Here is a 22,648-nt window from a genome sequence, read left to right as displayed (position 1 = left end):
TGTGTGTGTGTGTAATATCACACAATAATGCAATCCTATATAATGAAGAGCTAATATGCTGATTAGACCAAACAGCAGAATGAATGTCTGGACGATCTTCCGGACAAAGCGGGGCTGCGAGGGCCGGCCGAGGTTGTGAGGGCCGGCCAAGGTAGCTAGGGCTGCGAGGGCCGAGCCCCTTGCACGAATTTCGTGCATCAGGCCTCTAGTGTTACAATAATTGCTTTATAATAATAATCTTATATTTTTAAGGTAGCTAAGAAATGAGCAAAAAATATGTTTATACATTCTTTCATATTGACTCACATATTTATCATTTGTAGTGCTCTTCCTTTCTTCCCAAGGATTTGAGTCATTTTCTGGTGTTACTTCCTTTCAGTCTAAATGACTTCCTGATAACAACAAATCTGTCTTTATCTAGAAATGTATTTTACTTTCATTATTGTAGGGTAGTTTTGCTGGTTTAGAATTTTTCATTCAGCACATTGACTACGTCATCCCACTGTCTTCTGGCCTCCATTGTTTCAAATGAGAAGTCAGCCAACTGTAGTAATGCATTTTTCTCTTGCTGCTTTCAGATTTCCTCTGTCTTTCAGCAATTAGACAATGATGTGTCTAGGTGCAGATCTCTTTGTATTAATTTTACTCGACGTTTGTTGCATTCTTGGTTATATAGATTCAACAGTTTTTGAGCATTACTTCTTTTTAAAAAGTGTGTCCTTTTCTCTTTCTTTCCTCTCCTTTGGATACAACCATTAGATATATGTTAGTATGCTGATGCTATCCCTCAGATCTCTGAGCACTGTGTATTTTTCTTTACTCTTCAGACTGGGTAATTTCTAGTTATTTATATTCAAGTTCACTGATTCTTTTTTGTATCATTTAGAATCTCCTGTTAAGTCCCTCTAATGAATTTTTAATTTAGTTATACTTTTTGTGGTAAAACATAAATACATAACATATAATTTACCATTTTAACCATTTCTAAATGTACAGTTCAGTGGTATTAAGTGTATTCACATTGTCGTGCAACCATCAGAACTTTACTTCTTCCCAAACTGTAACTCTACTACCCATCCCTAAATGATAAAAGACTAATATGCAAATTGACCAAATGGCAGAATGATTGATTGCTATGATGCCCACTAACCACCAGGAGGCCAACACTCAATGCAGGAGCTGCCCCCTGGTGGTCAATGTGCTCCTACAGGGGGAGCGCCGCTCAGCCAGAAGCCGGGCTCATGGTTGGCAGCTCAGCGGCAGTGGTGGAAGCCTCTCGCGCCTCCGCGGCAGCACTAAGGATGTCCGACTGTCGGTTTAGGCCTGCCCTGTGTGACGAGCTGTAAGTCGGATATCTTCCGAGGGCTCCCAGACTGCGAGAGGGCGCAGGTCGGGTTGAGCGACCCCCCCCTCCTGAGTGCACGATTTTTGTGCACTGGGCCTCTAGTATATCTATAAAAGAGAGGGAAAGAGCCAGTCACAGTGACTATCTAGACAAGTGATGGGCAACCTTTTGAGCTTGGTGTGTCAAACTTCGCCAAGAAACTGAGCATAACTCGGGTAGTGTGTCACTTTGAGGAAAAAACATTATTTCGCAAATGTTTCATCCTCGGCATGCGGCTGCCTCAGCGGCCGTGTGTCATCAGAAATGGCTACGCGTGTCAGTGCTGACACGCGTGTCATAGGTTCGCCAACACTGATCTAGACTGTTGATCCTCCTGCTTTTGACCAGGAGTCACATAACCTACAACTCTGGCAGCTGCTAAGGTGTGTCTTATTTGGAGATCTTTTGCAACAAGGGTATGCTATAGGACTCGTCCTCTTACCTATAAGTTTAAAGGACTGCGAAAACAAAGGAAACTAGGAGATTAAACAATCAGAAATTCTTAGTCTGACAATTATATCTTCAATAAATATATTAATAAAAGGGTAATATGCTAATTAGACCAGGAGACCTTCTAGGAGACCTTCCTGATGTCCTTCTGGACAAAGCGATGGTGGCGGGGCTGAGGCAGAAGCAGTTAGGGGTGATCAGGCCAGGAGGGGAGGGCAGTTGGGGGTGATCAGGCTGTTGGGGGGGCAAGAGGGGGTGAGCAAGCCAGCTGGGGGTGGCAGTTGGGGGTGAGCAGGCAGCCGGGGGTGGCAGTTGGGGGTATCAGGCTGGCATGGGGTGCAGTTGGGGGCGAGCAGGATGGCAGGCGGGGCAGTTGGGGGTAAGTAGGCCTGCAGGGGGGGCCAGTTGGGGGCATGCAGGCCAGCAGGGGGGACAGTTGGGGGTGATTGGCTGGCAGGGGCGCATTTGGGGCAAGCAGGCCTGCGGGGGGGCAGTTGAGGTCGAGCAGGCCAGCAGGGGGGGTAGTTGGGGGCAAGCAGGCTGGCAGGGGTGCAGTTGGGGGCGATCAGGTCAGCAGGCAGAGTGGTTAGGGGCGATCAGGCAGGCATGCAGGTGAGTGATTAGGAGCCAGTGGTTCTGGATTGCGAGAGGGATGTCAGACTGCCGGTTTAGGTCTGATTGGATCGGGCCTAAACCGGCAATCGGACATTCCCTGAGGAGTCCCAGGCTGGAGAGGGTGCAGGCCATGCTGAGGGACACCATCGTGTGCACGAATTTCATGCACCGGGCCTCTAGTATTTTATATTTAGCAATGTCCTTTAAATACATTATTTCATTTTCCAATTACCCATGACGAAATTATTACCATCTTAGTTGGTAGGGAAAGAAAGTGAAAAGATGGGAAAGGAAAACATATTTTTGAGTCACCATTGTATGTCAAGTACCATTAGGAACTTTTGGTACTTGCCCAAGATTACACAGTTAGTAAGATGTAGAGAATACATTTGACCCTGGGTCATTTTATGAACTTCATGTGTGTAATGCATATTTTAAACACTAGTTAGATAAATGAAATTAGACTTCTAGAGGTTATTTTGTGCTATAAACTCACCTAAATATTTTTCTTCTTTCTTTTCTAGTATCTAGCACCAGCCTCAGTGGGTCCGACAGTGAGACTGAGGGGAAGCAACGCAGCTCTGATGATGCATTCAAAGCAGACTCTCTTGTGGAGGGAACTTCTTCCCGCTATTCCATGTACAACAGCGTCTCCCAGAAGCTTATGGTATGTTGGCACTTGGGTGGGGTTTCTAAAGCTGCACCAGAAGAGTGAGAGAGAAGGGAATTTGTATTGATTGGTATGAAAAGAAGAAATGCTAGGGAGTGAGTTTTTCCTTTGCTTTTTGCTACTGAAGTTTAGTAGAGTGTGGCTCTCTTTTCAATAGAGGTATTGTTCACATTGGAGCAGCGGTCGCCAGCCTTTCGGACCTCGAGGACCACTGGTTGGCACCCGCTGTATTGGAGTTCATCCATGTGAAGTGGTTGTTCAGGCCTGCTTCTGGTAATCGCCTTCCAGGGGGAATAGACACAAATCTTAGGATTGAGTTCTTTTATTAGACAAGGATCTTTAGGGTTTGAGATTTAGGTTTCTGATTTTTGGGGTATATAATTGAGCCCATTGACTCTAGAGTTCAGTATAACATTAAAAAAAATGATTCTGTCCAGGAGTTGATAGTACCTCTAAGACCTCAGTTTTGCATGAAGCAATTTTTCAGTTGATCTCTTGATTTGGGCTTCTGTAGGCCCACATTGTCCTTGCCTGTTCATGATCTTTTTGGGTTCCATATACTAGGTGTACTGGTTAATAATGCGGATTTTGTAACCAAAGAAAACACAATAATTTCAAGAGAAACATCAAAAGTGCTTTATTCAAAGTAATGTCAATCACTAGCTACACATTTCCCCATCTTGCAGGTAATTTGTGTATACCGTCCCAATAGAACTTTCCTTGTTTTGAGGCAAACCATTCAGAGACTCAATTTTCCACTTCTTTCTACGATTTGAAGTGCTACTCAGAAAGTGCATGTGCCATTGATGGGAACAAGTGATAATCTGAAGGAGCAAGGTCTGGTGAATACAGTGGGTGGGTTAATACTTCCCAGCAAAGATCTTTTAATGTGTCTTTAACTGGTTTTGAAGTGTGTGATGGTGCGTTTTCATGAAGCAAAATTACTTTGCCATGTCTTCTGGCACTTTCTGGTCGTTTCACGATGAAAGCATGGTTCAAATTGATTATTTGTTGTTGGTAGTGATCAGTATTAACAGTTTCACCGGTTTTAGAAGCTCATAATACACCACACCTTCCTGATTCCACTAAACGCAGAGCACTGTCTTCTTTCCGAAGCGATTTGGCCTTGCAGTCAATGTTGATGGTTGACCTGGATCAACCCATGATAGATTTCGTGCATTTGGGATACTCAAAATAAATCCACTTTTCATCGCCAGTCACAATTCTATGTAAAAAAGACTTTCTTTCGTGCCATTGAAGCAACATTTTACTGATGACTTTTCAGTTTTCCATTTGTCTTTCGTTCAGTTGATGTGGCACCCATTTTTTCCCATTGCTTGTAAAGGATCGGAAATTGTTTGCTGAGCAACGTTCAATATTTCTGCAAGTTGTTTTTGAGTTTGACATGCATCTTCATCCAATAATGCTTGTAATTGTTGGTCTTCAAACTTTTTTGGTTGACCTGGATGTTCTTTGTCCTTCACGTCCAAATCATCACTTGTAAGTGTTTAAACCAGCGTTCACAAGTATCTTCAGATGGAGCATGTTTACCATAAGCTTCCCAAAGTACATGGTAACTTTTTCTTCAAAATAAAGTAATGAATTAAAACTTCCCATAAATGCTCTTTTTTTGGGGCACGAAATTCGATACTTTTAAGTGTAAAAATATCTATGATGTTAACACCTTCAGCAAATTTGACATATGAAGTTTTGAAGCTTGTCAATACAACAAAATAGCATACATATCAAATTGCATATATATCAACATATGTGTAACGCCATCTATTGAAAAAAATCTGAGTTATTAACTGATACACCTAGTAAATTTTTGGAATATTTGTCCTAGATCTGTGAAATATGCCATGGGTATTTTAATAGGAATTGTGTTGGGTCTATAGATTGCTTTGGGTAGTACGGCATTTTAATGATGTTAATTCTTCCTATCCAAGAACACAGATATATGCTTCCACTACTTTGTATCTTCCTCTGTTTCTTTTACCAGTGTCTTAGAGGGTTTTTTTTTTTAATGTGCCTCAGTCATGAAACAGCTCTGGCCACCAACACAGTCATCAAGCTAGGATGAACTAAGAGTAACACCACCAATCAGGTGTCTCCTTGCCCATTGCCAGGGGGTTGCCCTACAGTTTTATGAATAAAGGTCTTTTACCTCCTTGGTCAGGTTTATTCCTAGGTATCTTATTTTGTTGTTATTGTTGTAATGATAAATAGGATTGTTGTTTTTAGTTTCTCTTTCTGAGAGTTTTTATTGATATGTAAGAATGCCATTAATTTCTGGATGTTAATTTTGTATCCTGCTACATTGCCAAATTCATTTATTAACCCTTTGCACTCGCTTGCTTTTTTCTCGATTCCTTTTTTCTACTCGGGATTTAATTTTTTAAATACCCCAGATTTTACAAAGCGCTACAGTAGAATAAAAAACTGGAGTTTCTTTTCATACAAACTTATTTATTTGGATTTTTTTATATTTCAAATTATTGATACATTCAATACAGTTTGACATACGAGCTGCTACCGATGCTAACCGTGTCGAGTCACACTCGACATCCGAGTGCAAAAGGTTAAATCTAGTAGTTTTTTTGGTGGAGTCTTTAGGGTTTTTTATGTATAATATCACATCATCTGTGAAGAATGATGGTTTTACTTCCTCCTTTATAATTTGGATGCCTTTTATTTTTTCTTCTTGTCTGTTCTCTGTGGCTAGGACTTCCAGTACTATCATAATAATAATAGGGGAATATGCAAATTAGCTGGGGTGCTGTAACGTCATGACCGAACAGTAGGGACCTGAGGCTGCATGGCGCCTGGCGGGGGTGAGGGACCTCAGGTCGCGCCCCCCGCCCAGCAGGGCTTGACGGGGACCTCAGGCCACGCCCCCCGCCCCGGCGCCAGGCCGGGAAACCTCAGGCTGTGCCCCTGCCCCAGCGCTCGGCCAGGGGACCTCAGGCCATGCCTCCCGCCCTGCGGGGCTTGACAGGGACCTCAGGCCGCGCTGCTCGCCTGGCAGGGCTTGACAGGGGACCTCAGGCCATGGCCCCCGGTGCCAGGCTGGGAGACCTCAGGCCATGCCCCCTGCAAGGCGGAGCTTGACGGGGGACCTCAGGCCACGCCCCCCACCGCAGCACTGGGCCAGGGGACCTGAGGCTGCACCCCTGCCCAGAGGGGCTTGATGGGAGTAGGGCCGTCTTGGTATGGGTCTCCTATGTTTTCGAAATGCATGTGGGCAAGGACTTGACTCTCGGTCCCACGGCGTGCCCCAGACTCTGACCCGAGGGAGATTTTCATATACATTTTACTAATTTTCTTTCATCTCTGGCACTTCTATTATAAAGAAAGAGCAAATAGCAATATTAACTTTTTGCGCTATGTCCCATAGATTTTGGGTGTTTATTTTCATTTATTTCCAGAAAGTTTATTATTTCTTCATTGATCTCATTGGTAACCCATTCATTATTTAATAACATGCCATTTAGCTTCCATGTGTCTGAATGCTTTTGAGTGTTTTTATTGTAGTTAATTTCTAGTTTCATGCTACTGTGATCTAGAAGATGCTTGATATGGTTTCAGTTTTCTTGAACTTGTAAGACTTATTTTGTGTCCTGACATGTGGTTTATTTTTGAGAATGTTCAATGCATATTGAAAAGATGTATATTCTGCTGCTTTGGGGTGAAATATTCTGTAAATATCAAATCCATCTGGTCTAATGTGTTGTTTAAGGTCGCTGTTTCCTTGTGATTTTTTTGTCTGGAAGATCTATCCAGTGATAAAAGTGGGGTGTTAAAATCCCCTACTATGGCTGTATTGCTGTTAATCTCTCCCTTAAAGTCTTCCAATAGTTTATTTTTTAATATATATTTAGGTACTCCTATATTTGGTACATATTTGTTTACCAGGGTTATATCCTCTTGTTGGTTAGATCTCTTTAGTATTAAGTAGTGACCTTCTTTGTCTCTTGGAAATTTTTTTTAATTTTTTGCATGGAAATTTTTTTTCTGTCCCTTCACTTTCATCCTATGTGAGTCTTTTGTTGTGAGGTGTGTTATTTGTAGACAGCTCATATATGGGTCATGTTTTCTTATTCTTTGAGCTACCCTATGTCTTTTGATTGGGGCATTTAATCCATTTGCATGTAATGTTATTAATAGGTACTTACTTATTACTATTTTTATTCTTCACTGTCTCTCTATTTCTTCTTCTTACAACACTCCTTTTAACCTTTCTTACAGTTCTGGTTTGGTGTTAATAAAATCCTTTTGCCTTTTTATTGTTTGGGAAGTTCTTTATTTCACCTTCAATTTCTTCTAAAATACATTTTTTATATGTTTTTATTTATTTCAGAGAGCGGAAGGGAGAGTGAGAGAGAGAGATAGAAGCATCAATGATGAGAGAGAATCTGTTGCCTTCTGCACACTCCTACTGGGGATTGTGCCTGAAACCCAGGCATGTGCCCTGACTGGGAATTGAACTGTAATCTCCTGGTTCATATGTCGACACTCAACCACATAGCTGTACTGGCTGTGCTCATTTTCAATTTTGAATGATAGCCTTGCTGGATAGAGTAGTCTTGGTTTCAGATCCTTGCTTTTCATTACTTTGAATACTTCATGCTGTTCCCTTCTGGCCTGTAGTGTTTCTGTTGAGAAATCTTCTGACAGCCTTATGGGAGCTCCCTTGTAGATAACTGTCTCTCTCTTGCTGCCCTTAAGATTATCTCTGTCTTTTTTAAAAAAAAATTAAATCTTTATTGTTGAAAGTATTACATATATCCCCCCATTTGACTCCTTCCAGACTGCCCTGCTCCCTACCCTAGGCCTTCACCACCCTATTGTCTGTATCCATGGGTTATGCATATATGCATACAATATCTTTGGATGATCTCTTCCCACCCACCTACCTTCCGAGTTCCCTCTGAGAGTCGATAGTCTGTTCCATGTTTCTGTGTCTCTGGTTCTATCATCAGTTTATTTTGTTCACTAGATTCCACATATGAGTGAGATCATGTGATACTTGTCTTTCTCTGACTGGCTTATTTCACTTAGCATAATACTCTCCAGCTCCCTCCATGCTGTCTCCAAGGGTAAGAGATCCTTCTTTTTTACTGCTGCATAATATTCATTGGTGTAAGTATACCACAACTTTTTTATCCACTCATCTGCTGATGGGCACCTGAGCTGTTTCCAGATTTTAGCTATTGTAAATTGTGCTGCTATAAACATAGGGGTGCATACGTTCTTTATGATTGGTGTTTTGGATTTCTTAGGATATATTCTTAGAAGTGGGATCACTGGGTCAAATGGCAGTTCCATATTTAATTTTTTGAGGAAACTTCATACTGTTTTCCATATGGCTGCACCATTCTGAATTTCCACCAGCTGTATACTAAGGTTCCTTTTCTCCACATCCTCACAAATTGTTACTTGTTGATGGTAGCCATTTTGACAGATGTGAGTTGATAACTCATTGTTGTTTTATCTCTTTATCTTTAATGTTTGCCATTTTCATTATGACGTGTCTTAATGTGGGCCTCTTTGTGTTCATCTTGATTGGGATTCTTTGTGCTTCCTGAAACTTCGTGCCTTTTTCCTTCACCAGATTAGGGAATTTTTCTGTCATTATTTCTTCAAACAGGTTCTCTATCCCTTGCTCACTTTTTTCTCCCTCTGGTGCCCCTGTGATATGAATGTTGTTACATTTCATGTTGTCCCAAAGTTCCCTTAAACTATCCTCGTGCTTTGGAATTATTTAATTATTTTTTCCTTTTGCTGCTCTGAGTAATTTTTTTTTCTACCTTGTCTTCTGATTTACTGATTAGATCCTACACTTCCTCTAATGTACTGTTTATTCCTTCCAGTATATTCTTTATTTCAGCTATGTCTTTTTATTGTTGTTAATTCTCATCGGAGGACATTTCTTTCCCATTGATTTTTAGAGAGAGTGGAAGGTAGGGGGAGAGACAGGGAGAGCGAAACATCGACGTGAGAGAGACACATTGATTGGTTGCCTACCGCATGTACCTTGACCAGGGCTGTGGATTGAGCCTGCAACCGAGGTACGTGCCTTTGACCAAAATTGAACTCATGACCCTTCAGTCTGTGGTCCGATGCTCTAACCACTGAGAAAAACCAGTTAGGGATATGTCATCCTTCATTTTCGACTGGTTGTTTTTCATGGTTTCTATGTCCTGCTGTTGAGCATTCTCTCTCTCTCTTTTAAATCCTCACCTGAAGGTATGTTTATATTGATTTTAGAGAGAGAGGAAGGGAGAGGGAAAAAGTGAGGGAGAAATATTAATTGACTCAAACCCACAACCTGGGTATGTGCCCTGATTGGGAATCAAACTCACAGCTTTTCAGTGTACACGATGATACTGCAACTGAGCCACACCAGCCAGGGCTGTTGAGCGGTCTTAAAACCATTACTTTGAACTCAGTTTCTGATAAATTTCTTGCCTCCATTTCATTTAGCTCTTTTTTCTGCAAATTGTTCCTGTTCTTTCATTTGGGGCCTGTTTCTTTATTTCCCTATTTTTACTGTTTCTTTGTTTCCCCATTTTTGCTGTTTCTTTGTGTTTGTTTTTGTGTATTGGATGGGACTGCTATGACTCCCAGTCTTGGTGAGATGTCCTTTTTGAGATTGACATCATGTGGAACCCAGTTGTGTAGTTTCCTTCATCTTCTGAGCAGGGTGTTCTAGGAATGTCCCTTGTGTGTGTTGTGTGGGTTCTTTTGTTGTATTTGGATGTTGATTACTGGCGACCTTTTCATGGGTGGGCTCAGTCCTCAGGCTTGCTGATTGTGAGGCTCAACCCTGACCACATCATGCCAACTATTACACAGGTGCTGACAGAACAGAACAAGTCAAAATAAGACCAAACCGAAAACTTCTAAACAGCTATACCTTTTAGCAAGAATCTGAAGAAGTTCCATTTTAAATTATGTTCTCTTTTATCAACTCTACTATAGATCTACTTCTCACTTACTCAGACACATTAGCTGGAAGGGTAAGTTGTACAAATGTCCAATGACATTCATTAGGCACCCTTGGTACTTTTAATTACAGCTGTGAGGTCCCTTCTCATTTATCCAACTTCTGGCTGTCCTAGACTTTCACCTCCAAAATAGACAGCCATTGGACCCACAGTTAAACTGCAGTTTTTTACTTACGCTTCTTTTCTTTATTAGGCTAGAAGGAAAACTTTAGGCCTTACTTTTTAAAATCTTTTTTAAAAATTGACATTAGAAAGAGAGGAAGGGAGAGGGAAAGAGAGATAGAAACACCAATGGTGAGAGAGAATCATGGATTGGCTGCCTCCTTCATGCCCCCTACTGAGGATCGAGCCCACAACCCGGGCATGTGCCCTGACCAGGATTTGAACCAGTGACCTCCTGGTTCATGGGTCGAGACTCTACCACTGAACCTTACCAGCTGGTTGAGGCCTTTTTTATATTTCTCAGGTTTAGCAGAATGTCTGGCACATGATAGGGGCTACATTAATGTCTGTTTGTATAAAATGCTCCATTTTATCTATTTGTTTATATAAATGTACCATCATTTCTCTCTTTCAGGCGAAGATGGGCTTCAGGGAAGGTGAAGGATTGGGTAAATACAGCCAGGGTCGGAAGGACATCGTTGAGGCCTCTAATCAGAAAGGTCGAAGAGGCTTGGGTCTGACGTTGCAAGGCTTTGAACAGGAGTTGAATGTGGACTGGCGAGATGAGCCCGAGGTAACTGGTGTGGGGAGGAGAAGGCAGAAAGCCACTTGTGTTTTTGGGTGCATGCCTTTAAGTTGTCATATTGACACACTAGAAGTCTCCAGAGGCAGTTTGATCAGGGCGGTTAGTGGGGTTGAACTAGTTTCTTACATGGAAGGTTCTGGGGATGTCCAGAATGGAAAACAAGTCTGGGGGAGGGGGAATGATAGGATGTGGATTTGTTTCCTGTTGCTTCATATAGGACTATCTAAGACCAATGGGTGGAAGATACTGGAAGGCAGGGTTTGCCTCTACAAAGAACTTTAATACAGCTTTACACCACTAGATACCTCACAAGGTAGTGAGCTTCCTTTGCTGAAAAGGTTCAAGTGGCCGATTGAGGACCTACTTTCCCATTGTGTCAGTGATTGGATTAGGTGCCACGTAAGGTCCTTGCACCTCTAAACAGGTGTTTGTTTATGCCATATGGCTTTTTCATTGTGGATTTAGTCTGCTTACCTACTTGGGTACCTGTTTGTTTTACCCTGAATACCCAAAGAGACTCTTACTCCTTTTCACAGTACAGATAATGTTGAGACTTTATTTTTATCCATTTATTTATGTCCTACCTTATTCCACAAAGGATTTGAAGTAGGTATAATGAAAGCCCCTAAAAATAATGATGTAATATTACCATTATGGAGTTGAAACTAGAGGAAATAGAAAACAAATGTCTAGTCTTCTACATAGTTGCTGTAATTTAGCTTCAGATGTGGTTCTGAACTCTGGAAAATTGATATTTTATTTGTCTCTCTGATGTTTCAGTTCAGGAAAATCTCCCATCAACCTGTGCATGATAAAAGCCTAATAAGGCTTCAGAGTAAGAAGCTGACAAGCCAAGAGCTAATGGGTTCTGATGTGGTCCTGCTGTGTTGCCTTGTAGTTGTGAGGAGACGAGACCAGCAGAATAGCAGATGAGACAGTGCAGAATAGGGTAAATATTTGTAATTGGGTGCTAGATGTAGGTTTTTACCTCAGAAATGCTTGGTGCTTTCTGTGTCCTCATTTGTGTGAAAACAAGTATAAAGTCCCAATTCTCTCAGTGGGACAGAATTAGAACTAACTGCTAAACTTGAGATACAAAATTTGCCCATAAAATTTCTGCTTTTAATGGAGACAGGCTATTGAAATTTCTTTTTGAGACAAAGCTGTTCTAATTACCATCTACCATAATCCAGTTTTTCTCTTACAAAGATGCCCTATCTTTTGGTTAAGAATGTGGCTTAACTGTTAGATGGTGGTCACTTCTTTAAGGTAGATGAGTCTGGGTGGCCTGAGGTGACCCATTCCTGGAGTCACTACAGGAAGGTGCTTAGTGACTTCTGTAGCCCAGGATGGAGGGAGAGTGCAAGGTTGGAAGCTTCAGACGAAGTCCACTTTGAAGGTAGCCTTTTTATTTAGACTTCCATGGGGAGATTGAGTCTTCTTTTTATCTCTATAGGGGTATCCAAAGTGTATATGAGTTGCTTTTTTTTAGAAAATATATTTTTATGATTTCAGAAAGGAAGGGAGAGTGAGAGAGAGATGGAAACATCAATGATAAGAAATAATCATTGACCGGCTGCCTCCTGCACGCCCCCTATACTAGGGATCGAGTCTGCAACCTGGGCATGTGCCCTGACCAGGAATCAAACCGTGACCTTCTGGTTCCTAGGTCAACGCTCAACCATTGAGCCACGCTGGCTGGGCATGAGTTGCTTTTTTAAAGAAGAGTTTATAATATAAATCACAACCATTTATGCTTAAAGGTGATGGATTTGACCAAGGAGAGGAGCCATGATTCACTGCCTGATTCATTGACAAAAGGCTTCAGTAATTTTTCTTTTAATCTTTTCTCTGTTGATGGTGGTTGGCTTGCCCTCCAGACCTTGCATTGTGATACCATTTTATGCCTTTCAGAGCATGTAATATTACCTTTAACCATATTGCTTCAATTTGCAATGGTGAGTCTCTTCTCCACACCTGCTCAGGAGGGAATGTGTAAAGCTGCCATGCAGGTTAGCCACCTGTTAAAGTTTCATAATCCATGTCTCTCTAGCCCAGTGAACATAGCCCTGGCTGCACATTAGAATCATTTGGGGACTTCTAACAATGCACTTATACCCAGTTCCCACCTCAGATCAACAGAATCATATATTCTGTGGGTAGGCCCCAGGCACCAGAACTTTTTAAAAGGACTACAGATGACCCTAATGGATAGCAGGGTGAAAACCACTGTTTTGGCTTGATAAGGAAATTATTAGGAAGTAGTTCATTAGAGGTGCTAGTTTCTGCCCTATCTTAGAATGAATGGGTGAGGAATCCAATTTATTTTGTGAGTAACACTTTGAAAGGCATCAGGAGGTGAGATTCATTGCTTAGTGTCTTCCTGATGTGATTACCTATCAGAGACACATATCTTATCCCCACTGCTCTGTATCCCCACTACCTCTTGGGACAAGGACTATGTCTTTTTAACTCTGCATTCTGAGCACATAGTCCATAATAGGTATTCATAAAAATATTGGAACAAATGAAAGATACTTTGAAGGTTTGGGAAGTTTCTAGGGACTGAAACCAGAATTGGACCTGGCCTTCAGAAGTGAAACTTGAGAATTCCAGCTCTCAATTTTCATGTTTAACAACTGCCTTTGGCCTCTGCTTCCCATACTCTTCCCACTCTGTCTGAGTCCCTCTTGATTGTTTTGGGAAACCCTGGTGAGTTGGAGCACAGTTCTTCTGAGGGCTTATCTTATCTCACTTATTTGCCTCTCTTTTGTTTGTAGCCCAGTGCCTGTGAGCAGGTGTCATGGTTCCCAGAATGTACCACTGAAATTCCTGACACTGAGGAAATGAGTGATTGGATGGTTGTGGGAAAGGTAGGATTTCAGGAAAATGTACCCTAAAATTGTTGGCACTTATCTCCTGACTTTTCCCTTCTTCGAGTTGGTATGTATGTGTTTATACTCACACTAGAAGCCTGGTGCATGAAAATTCATGCACTGTAGGGGGAGTCCCTCAGCCCACCCTGTCCCCTCTCACAGTCTGGGAGCCCTCAGGGGATGTCCTACTGATGGCTTAGGCCCGCTCCCCAAGGGGAGTGGACCTAAGTCACAGTCTGGCCTCCTTCTGCAGGAGGCTACTGGACTGATCAGGGGAAGGCTACCGGGCTGCCATCACCCCGCCACTGCTGCTGCCTCTGGCCTCCCTCTGCAGGAGGAAACCAAGGAAGGCGCCGTCCCCATCACCCCGCTGCTGGCTGCTGCAGTTGGCCCTTGGCCCTCGCTTCGTAGTGCTGGCTCCGCCCCCTGCCCACTGGTGGGTGGGGGGCAATCTAGGGCCAGGCTGGCTGGGGGAGGGGCTGTGGGAGGTTGAGGCACAGCAGGTTGCACCCCGTCCAGCCTTTGCATAGGCGTGGCACTGGGACCGGCCCCGTGCCGCTGCCTATGTGGCTGTCTCTGCAGAAGGGGCAGCACTGGGACCGGGACGCGCAGCCCCCTCTCCCTCTGCCTCTGTGGAAGGGGCTATGGCGCTGGACCAGCCCGCACCGCCGCCTCTCCTGTGCCCGCCGTCCCTTAGCCCTCACAGCCGCTGTGGCTTTGTCCGGGAGGACGTCTGGTCTATCCGGTCTAATTAGCATATTACCCTTTTGTTAGTATAGATGTGAAAATGTGAATCTGACCATCTGGCGGGAATAAAACTGTGTGTTAAGAGGTTGTTTCAATGGCTTTATAGATATGCCCCTGGGAGATATGGCAGATAGGTTTTTTCCCCCTAGTCATTTAGCTTGCAAGACAACACAAAATGCACAACTTTTATCTTCTTCACTGGTTACAGCTGGGCATTGTTCCAGGTAGATGAAAAGACACTGTACCTGTCCTCAGAAAGTAATGAGGGAGTTGTTACAGAGGGAATTGGTTTAATATCCTCTGGAAAATTGTAAGAATAAAGTAGATAGTTACTAAGTCAGTGTGGTCTAGAGCAGCGGTTGCCAACCTTTTGGACCTCACGGACCACCAGTTGGTGACCGCTGGTCTAGAGAGTAGTTCTTAAAGTATAGGGGCTCCCAGGCATCTCCAAGACACTTCCAGGGGGTCTGCAAGGTTACTTATTTTTGTAATGATACTGAAAGTTTTTTCACTCTCATTCTTTCACAAAGTGTCCAGTAGAGTTTTCCAGAGCCTATGAGATAATTTCACAACCAATTGAATATAAAGGAGAATCTTGGTGTCATCTATTTAAGCCAGATATTAAGAAAGTTTTAAAAAATATATATATTTATTGATTTCAGAGAGAGAAAATACATCAATGATGTGCACACCCCCCCCCCTCCGCCCCCCATTGGGGATTGAACTCATAACCCAGGCATGTGCCCCGACCAGGAATCGAACCGTGACCTCCTGGTCAATTCTCAACCACTGAGCTACACAGGCTGGGCCAAATATTAGGAAATTTGCAAAACTGGAAAACAGTGCCATTTTTTTTCACTAAATTATTTTTGGAAATATAGTTATTTTTCATAAAAATGTTATTTTTATTAACATTGTTTTTTTTAATTGAATTAATATTTTAAATTTTTCTTAGTTTTAATTTCTAATAATAAACCTCAGTGTATATATCTAAATATGTCTCCCACATAAATAAAAGCTCTTTGAGGTCCCCAGGGTTTTGAAAAGTATAAAACCTGAGAACACCAAGCTTGAGCACCGATGGTGTAGAGGTGGCCTCACTCAGACATGATGTTGGACTTGACATCCATCATCACAGGGTTGCTGTGAGGCTCTCTTGAGCCCTTGTTTTCTGTGATGCTGCCAGGTCAGTGCCTAGTGTCGTGCATTCACACTCATCTCAGAGCAAGAGGCTTACCCGTCGAAGGACAGGCTTCTGTCATTTGGGGTAGTCTCCATCCTTCTGCCTCCATGCCCTAGGGACAGACAGCTTGAATGTCTCCTTCCTGTTTGCTTTTCTCAGCCTCGGCATTCACGAGTCTTGTATCCATATGTGCTCTAGTCAGAGTACCCAAGGGACTGCTTCATCTCATAGCCGCCTGGAGTTTCGCCAGAGGATTTAGGATTTTCTCACAAGTTCCTGCTCCTCAGAGATTGATGTTTTTTGGCAGGAACTCAAGCCCCTTCTCTACTGATTTGGAACCCTAGTTTCTCCACTCATCCCCCCAAGTGCAGTCACACATGGTCATTACTGACTGTTTTCTTCTCCCTGTAGAGGAAGATGATTATTGAAGATGAAACAGAGTTTTGTGGGGAAGACCTGCTTCACAGTGTGCTGCAATGTAAGGTAAGGCCTGTGGCTAGAGCTGGAGTTAAAACCTGTGTGTGAAGGGCTGTCTGGGCTTTTCTAGTTCTTTTGATTCAGTTGTGGGGGCAGAAGTTTAGCTGATACTTTCCTGGTGGTCCGATGCGTAGCTTGTACATTTCTCCAAGGTGTCCTTTTCCTGGTGACTGCCCTGCTTTGTAGGGTTGTGCTGTCCCTGTGGTCAGTAGCCAGGAAAGGATCCACTTAACCTCAGTGGTTGGTTCATTCTAATCCTGGTTGGGCGAGGGCCGGGGGGTGGGGGGGAGGTTGGCTGGTATAATGAAAGATTTGAAATCATTCTTTAGCATTAGATAGACCTGAATTCAAATCCTAGTTTTGCAACTTTTTTTGCTGTGTGACCTTGGGCCAGTTGCTTTAGGTTCTCTGAGTTTGAGTGTCCTCATCTATAAGATAGGGAGAAAATACTTCCCAGGGTTGCTGTGAGAATTAAGTGAAATTCTGCGTGGGAGGCTGCTAAGGTGTTGGATGAATAGCCTTCCCTTGATATCTTGTGGCCTGAGTTTTGGGCCAGGAAGTGCATTGCCCGGACAGAAAGAGCCAAGGAAACTAAGGAGGAAATGGGTTGGAGAAGCAGCGAGGCCTCAGAGCTTATTAATTTTTATTGATTTTTAAAAGTTGATTTTAGAGAGAAGAAGGAGAGAGAGAGAGAAAGAGAGAGAGAGAGAGAGAGAGAGAGAGAGAGAGAGAGAGAGAAAGATCGTGACAGTGATATGGAGAGAAACATTGATTGGCCGCCTCCTGCATGTGCCCTGACCGGGAATTAAACCCGCAACCTTAGGGTGTACGGGATGACTCTCCAACCAACTGAGCCACCTGGCCTCAGAGCTTATCTTTTTGACAGGCAGAGGGTTGGGAATATCTTTATAGCGACTGGTGCTCTTGTGAAGTGAGGCTGTTTGTTTTTTTTAATCAGAGAGGAATTTGGAGGAAGGAGAGGGATCCCTACTGTGTGGTGGCTGCCACCAGGAAGCCTGGTCTTGGTTTGTTTGCCCTCTCAATGAGCCCAGTGGAGAGGGCCATGGTATCAGACTCCAGTCCCTTGGGAAGTCGCTGCTGGAGTGGAGAAGGCGATTTGCTATGAGGGTTAGCAATGCCAGGAGGTAGCCCTGTGCATAACCACGGCGGTCATTTATTAACCACTTACCATGTGTCAGGGACGTGCATACATTTATTGTGTACCATCTTACAGGTGATGTAGTTGAGGGTCAGAGTGATTGAGCAACTTGTCTAGGGTCACACAGCCAGTCATGTTAGAGCTGGGTACAGCAGGAGCCTTGCTCTTTGGACGCTGTTCGTTGGGCTCCTCAGGCTCTTAAGAGCCCTGCCCCTTCGCGGCGGATGATGCTCACCTCGAGGCTCTGATTCTCTCTGGGCAGAGTGTGTTTGATGTCCTGGATGGGGAGGAGATGCGGCGAGCTCGGACCCGCGCCAATCCCTACGAGATGATCCGAGGAGTCTTCTTCCTGAACAGGTTTGCTGACTTTTTTCTCCCCTCCCTTCCCCTCACCTCCCCTGACATGACCCTCCCGCCTTTTCTTGAGCTTCAGCTTTCCGTCTGTCTGGTACTAAGTTGAGCTCTGTCTGTCTTTGTTGCAGGGCGGCAATGAAGATGGCCAATATGGATTTTGTGTTTGATCGCATTTTTACAAATCCACGGGACTCTTATGGGGTGAGAACAAGTTTCTGCTTCTGAATTCATAGTGTTAAATGGGCTTAAGCTTCAGTGGCTCAGAAATTGCCATTTGTGCAATGTAATTATAGCTGCTCTGTGTTAGAGATGGATTTTATGTTAGATATTTTTCTTTGAGCTCCTCAGAAAGGGTCCCACAGTGCGTCCCTGTGTTCCTAAGAGTGCCCCAATAAGCATTGTCTCTAGAGCTTCAGTCCCAAAGTCCCAGCCCCTGACGCTGCAGGTCCTGTTGTGCACTCCCCGTGGAGGTGGGCAGGGCTGGCAGCAGTGCAGAAGGGACATTCCTGGGCCAGATCAGCAGCTGTGGCATCTAAAGGCCTAGAGAACAGGGAGATGAGGCCGTGAGTTAGAGCATGGGCCCAGATTGCTTTCGGTAAGCATGTATTTATCCAGCCCCTACTTTGTGCCAGGCACAGTGCTAGGCACTAGGAATATAGTTTTGAATGAGATAGACATGATCCCTTTCCCCATGGCGCTTTTAGGTTCTGGACGTTCTGGTGGAGTTGAGAGCTGGTAGGGGTGTAGGGCTGGGATTTTGTAAAGCCTTTCTGTGCTCATTGACGTGTGGAGACCAGTTGCCACCAGGGGCTTTAGCCTGCCTTCTTTCTACCATGGATGAGGTGGAGTAGAAGGGTGAGTGTACAGAACTTACAGTGAGCTTATTGAAATTGTGACATCTTCTGATTTGGGTGGTGTTTCTGGTATGAGAGGAGGGTACTCTGGGAAATATTTGAGAGTTGAATGGCATGTGGGCATCCTCTCTTTTCCACTGGTCCATTTAAAATCAGTATGGCATGGCTGTGTTGTTCAGGGAGGCCGGTAGGGAGTGTACCACTCCCACTGCGGGTGTTGTCACTTCAGTACACGCCTTCTTTGGGTCTCAGCTGCCTCTCTCTGACATTAGCCCTGCTAACCTGCTAGAGGGCCAGGGTAGGACCACACGGCTCTTAAGAGTTGTTCCAGCTCTTAGATCTGTGAGTCCTGATGTGGCCGCTTTCCCTTCCTGCCTCTTAGAACAAGCTTTGTGTGGGATCATAATTATCAGGCTCTGGCCCTTCTCAAGAAATGGTAAAGCAAGACGAGTTTCTATTCTGCTGCATCTCATTTCTCTGAACACAGACCCTCCATGATGACAGAAAGAATAAAGGAAATTTCATTCTAGTGTTAACGTCAGGGTTTCAAAGCATTTTTACTCAGTTCTTATAAGTACCGCGCGCTAACCGATTGCCCCACTGGAGCTCCCTTTTACTCAGTTCTAGAAAGTTAGTTCTCTTTGCCTGTTTCTGCTTCACTCACCCTCCTTCCATTGGGCCTTCTGACTATCCACTCACCGGAAAAACTTCCTTTCCAAGTTCTTAATGTTTCAGCTCCTCCTACCTCACTGCTTTCTCCATGCTGGCAAAACTGGCACGTAAACCCCTCCAGCCTTTAGTCATTTCTCTCTCCCCTGTCTCCTTCCCCATTTCCCAGTACCAGCAGGCAGCACAAAGGGGCTCTTGGAATTAGCATCTTGAGAAAATTAGGTTGATATAATGTTGATTTAATTTTCTGAGTTCCAAATGATTTTAAACCCCTGCCTAGCAGAAGAACTCTGTCAAGCTGATGGGAAGTCACAGCATCATTTGGGGCTTTTGAATGAAAATGCCTCCAGCAGCTAGTGTCTGGTTGTTGTCTTTTGCTCTCAGGAAAATGAAGAAGGCACCAGGTTGTACCATTCAGGTGGAGGGTGGAGGTGTTAGTTACACAGGAAAAGGCAGCCGAGTCTGTAACACTTCAGGCATCTTCTTGGCCTGAATTGATTGTTAGTGACCATGGAGAATTCCCCTTTCTGAGATGTTTCTCTGCATTCCATGATAAAAAGTGATTTCTCTCTAGCCTCTAGTCTTTTCTTCTCTCTTTTCCTCTCGGTTTTTCCCTGAGGACCAGAGTGACAGCCAAGGCCAGCAGGCTTAGCATGATTTTCAGGTGAGCAGAGATGCGCTAGAGCAGTTCCCAGGAGAGATGGGAGTGGCTGAAGCCCCGGGCACACACCAGGTTTGCTAGGGTCTCTGCCTCCTGGATCAGGCTGGTTATAGAATACGAGCGTGGATGCAGAACTTGAAGCTTGGGGTGGGATGGAGAGGTTAGAGGTGGAAAGGGGAGGGGAACACGACTCAGGTTTTCCCATGTGCTTCTGGTTCTTCAGGTTGTGGTAAAAGTTGAAAAGAGACTAGGGTAGGGAAATCAATAAATTATAAACAAGAATTGGAAGAGACTAGGGAAAGAAGGGAGTTTAGATTCTTTGTATATCTGGAAGTCTATTATAAACCCCTAGAGGCCCGGTGCATGAATTCGTGCACTGTGGCGGGGGGTGTCCCTCAGCCCGCCTGCACCCTCTTGCAGTCTGGGAGCCCTCGAGGGATGTCTGACTGCTGTGGAGGCGGGAGAGGCTCCCACCACCACCACTGCGCTCCCCAGCCATGAGCCCGGCTTCTGGCTGAGCATCAGCCCCTGGTGGTCAGTGCACATCATAGTGACCGGTTGTTCTGCCTTTCAGTCGATTTGCATATTATCCTTTTATTATATAGGATAACTTTATGTGAGGAATTTGTGTGCCTGGGGATGTTGTTGAAGTAAGAAAACATGTTTTGAAGTGTAACAATAGACAAAAACTGAATGTAGATCTTTAAGTTTGTGCTGTCTTAGAGGAAATTAGCATGTTCAAAGTGCCCACTGAGGCATTGGGAAGAGAAAAAGATGGAGAAGGACAAAGTTTTGACTCCATGATAGTTGGTCTAGCTGAATTGATAACTTATGTTTGTTTAGTATTTTATAGTTTATAAAGGTTTTTGATGGATGGTAATTTATTTAATCCTGCAACACTTAGGAAATAACCTATAGCCCTGGCCTGGTAGCTCAGTTAGTTGGAGCATCGTCCCATACACCAAAAGGTTGTGGATTTGATTCCCAGTCAGGGCACATACCTAGGTTGTGGGTTCAATCTCCAGTTAGGGCATGTACAGTAGGCAACTGATCAATGTTTCTCTCTCTTTCTTTCTCTTTCTCAAATCAATAACAACATCCTTGGGTGAGGATTTAAAAAAAAAAAAAGGGAGAAATAACCTATATTAGTTCCAGTTTATAGTTGAGGAAGCTTGAGCTTAAAGACATAAATTGTATGCTTGCCCTTGACTGCACAGCCAGTAGGTGGAAGAGGTGAGAAGCCCAGCTGTCCTTTCTATGAAAAGATCTGGCTGTGGCCTGGGAGGGCCACTAATCTTGAAATCACAAAGTGAGATCATATTTATGTCCTCGTTTTGGAGGTGAGATGCTTTCATTGCTTCATTCCTCTTCCTTCCCCTAGTCTTCCTTTGGGCCAGTGGCTCAGTGGAGAGGCTGGAGCCTGGGCTGGGGGCTAGGGCACACCCCGCAGTGAGAACATTAGTTTCCCATTTTCCAGTCTGTGCAGGCCTTCAACTTGTGACCCCTGCCTCATTACCACCTCACGGTCAGGAAAGGGCTAAAATAATGTTTTTGGCAAATGCCATTTGGTCTTTTTTTGTGTGCAAATAAATAAAATCCAAAAATATAAACAATTGATAGCTCAGGAACAAAGAATGCTGGGGTGGAGTGGTGGGGGAGGAGAGAAAGAATTGATGCATCCCAGCATGCCTGCGTGGGCTTGTCACAGGATGACAGTGTTTATTTTAAGCTAAAGCTACTTTTTCCAGAAACTTTTTTTCACTGTTTTTGATAAAGCTGATAGCTATCCTCAGAGGGAAGGCCCTTGTCACCTAGAAATGGACTGGATTGTGCACATTCGTTTTCCATTTCTCTCATAACTTTCCCCTAAAGCTTTCTGGTCTTGATCTAGCAGTTACAGGGCTCTGGACAAGCACTCAGCCATGTCAGCTGGTAGAGAGCGAAGGCTGAGCTGCCTGAGCCCCTCCCTGCTGATGGTCATCAGTGTCCTCCTGCCACCCACTCGAGAGCTCAGCCTCTTGTCACTGGTGTAGATGGTCCCTCCTCTGTGCTGTGGAGGGTCGGGGCAAGTAGAATTCACCATCTAGGGCCCAGATGTGTAAAAGGAAGTGTAAACACACAATACAGGTCCATGCTTCGTTCAGCATGAATTTTATTCATTTATTTTCTTAATATATTTTTATTGATTTCAGAGAGGAACGGAGAGGGGGAGAGAGATAGAAACATCAATGATGAGAGAGAATTCATTGATCGCCTGCCTCCTCCAAGCCCCCAACTGGGGATCAAGCCCACAACTTGGGACCCTTCAGTCCGCAGGCCAACGCTCTATCCACTGAGCCAAACCAGCTAGGGCTCAGGATGAACTTTATATTAATAAGAGTTAAAGCTACTCAGGTGACCAAAATTATAATCCAATAAAAATTTAGATGATTATTGTGATATAGTTAGTTACTCTTGAGGTGGGTGGGTGCTCTGAGGGCTGCCTGGAAGCTGCACACCGGTGTCTCCTTTTCTCTGTTTTGTCAGCTCCCAGCTGTGCCCTGTTCCAGGCCCCCGGCTAGCAGAGGGGCAAAGGCAGCAGAAGAAAGGAAGAAAGGGGTGTAGAGAAGGAGAAAGGGGTGTAGACTAAATGCACTGTGGTGTTTCAGATTGGATCCTGGAACAGAGCAAGGACTCTAGTGAAATTGGAACCCTGCCTGGAGCTTAGTGAATAGCAGTGTACAAATATTGGCTTTTTAGTTTTGACAGTGTAAGGTATTAGTAAAACTGGAAACTGGGTGAAGGGTATGTG

At 44.0% G+C, this 22,648-nt stretch overlaps 1 protein-coding gene across 3 annotated transcripts in view; it reads left to right on the top strand.

Annotated features, from left to right (window-relative positions):
• Positions 1-22,648, top strand: part of CMTR1 (cap methyltransferase 1) — a gene marked incomplete at its 5' end in the record, with an annotated part of 57,792 nt that overhangs the window by 14,531 nt on the left and 20,613 nt on the right. For all 3 annotated transcript variants that reach the window (XM_079779895.1, XM_079779894.1, XM_079779893.1), the window contains 6 exons: positions 2,974-3,116; positions 10,707-10,865; positions 13,658-13,750; positions 16,095-16,166; positions 17,582-17,676; positions 17,802-17,874. In XM_079779895.1, the coding sequence (XP_079636021.1) occupies positions 2,974-3,116; positions 10,707-10,865; positions 13,658-13,750; positions 16,095-16,166; positions 17,582-17,676; positions 17,802-17,874 (635 nt within the window). The remainder of the gene's footprint in view (positions 1-2,973; positions 3,117-10,706; positions 10,866-13,657; positions 13,751-16,094; positions 16,167-17,581; positions 17,677-17,801; positions 17,875-22,648) is intronic.

Source organism: Cnephaeus nilssonii (assembly GCF_951640355.1).
Source record: "Cnephaeus nilssonii genome assembly, chromosome: 9".
NCBI lineage: Eukaryota > Metazoa > Chordata > Mammalia > Chiroptera > Vespertilionidae > Cnephaeus > Cnephaeus nilssonii.
This window is presented reverse-complemented; position numbering and strand designations above follow the sequence as displayed.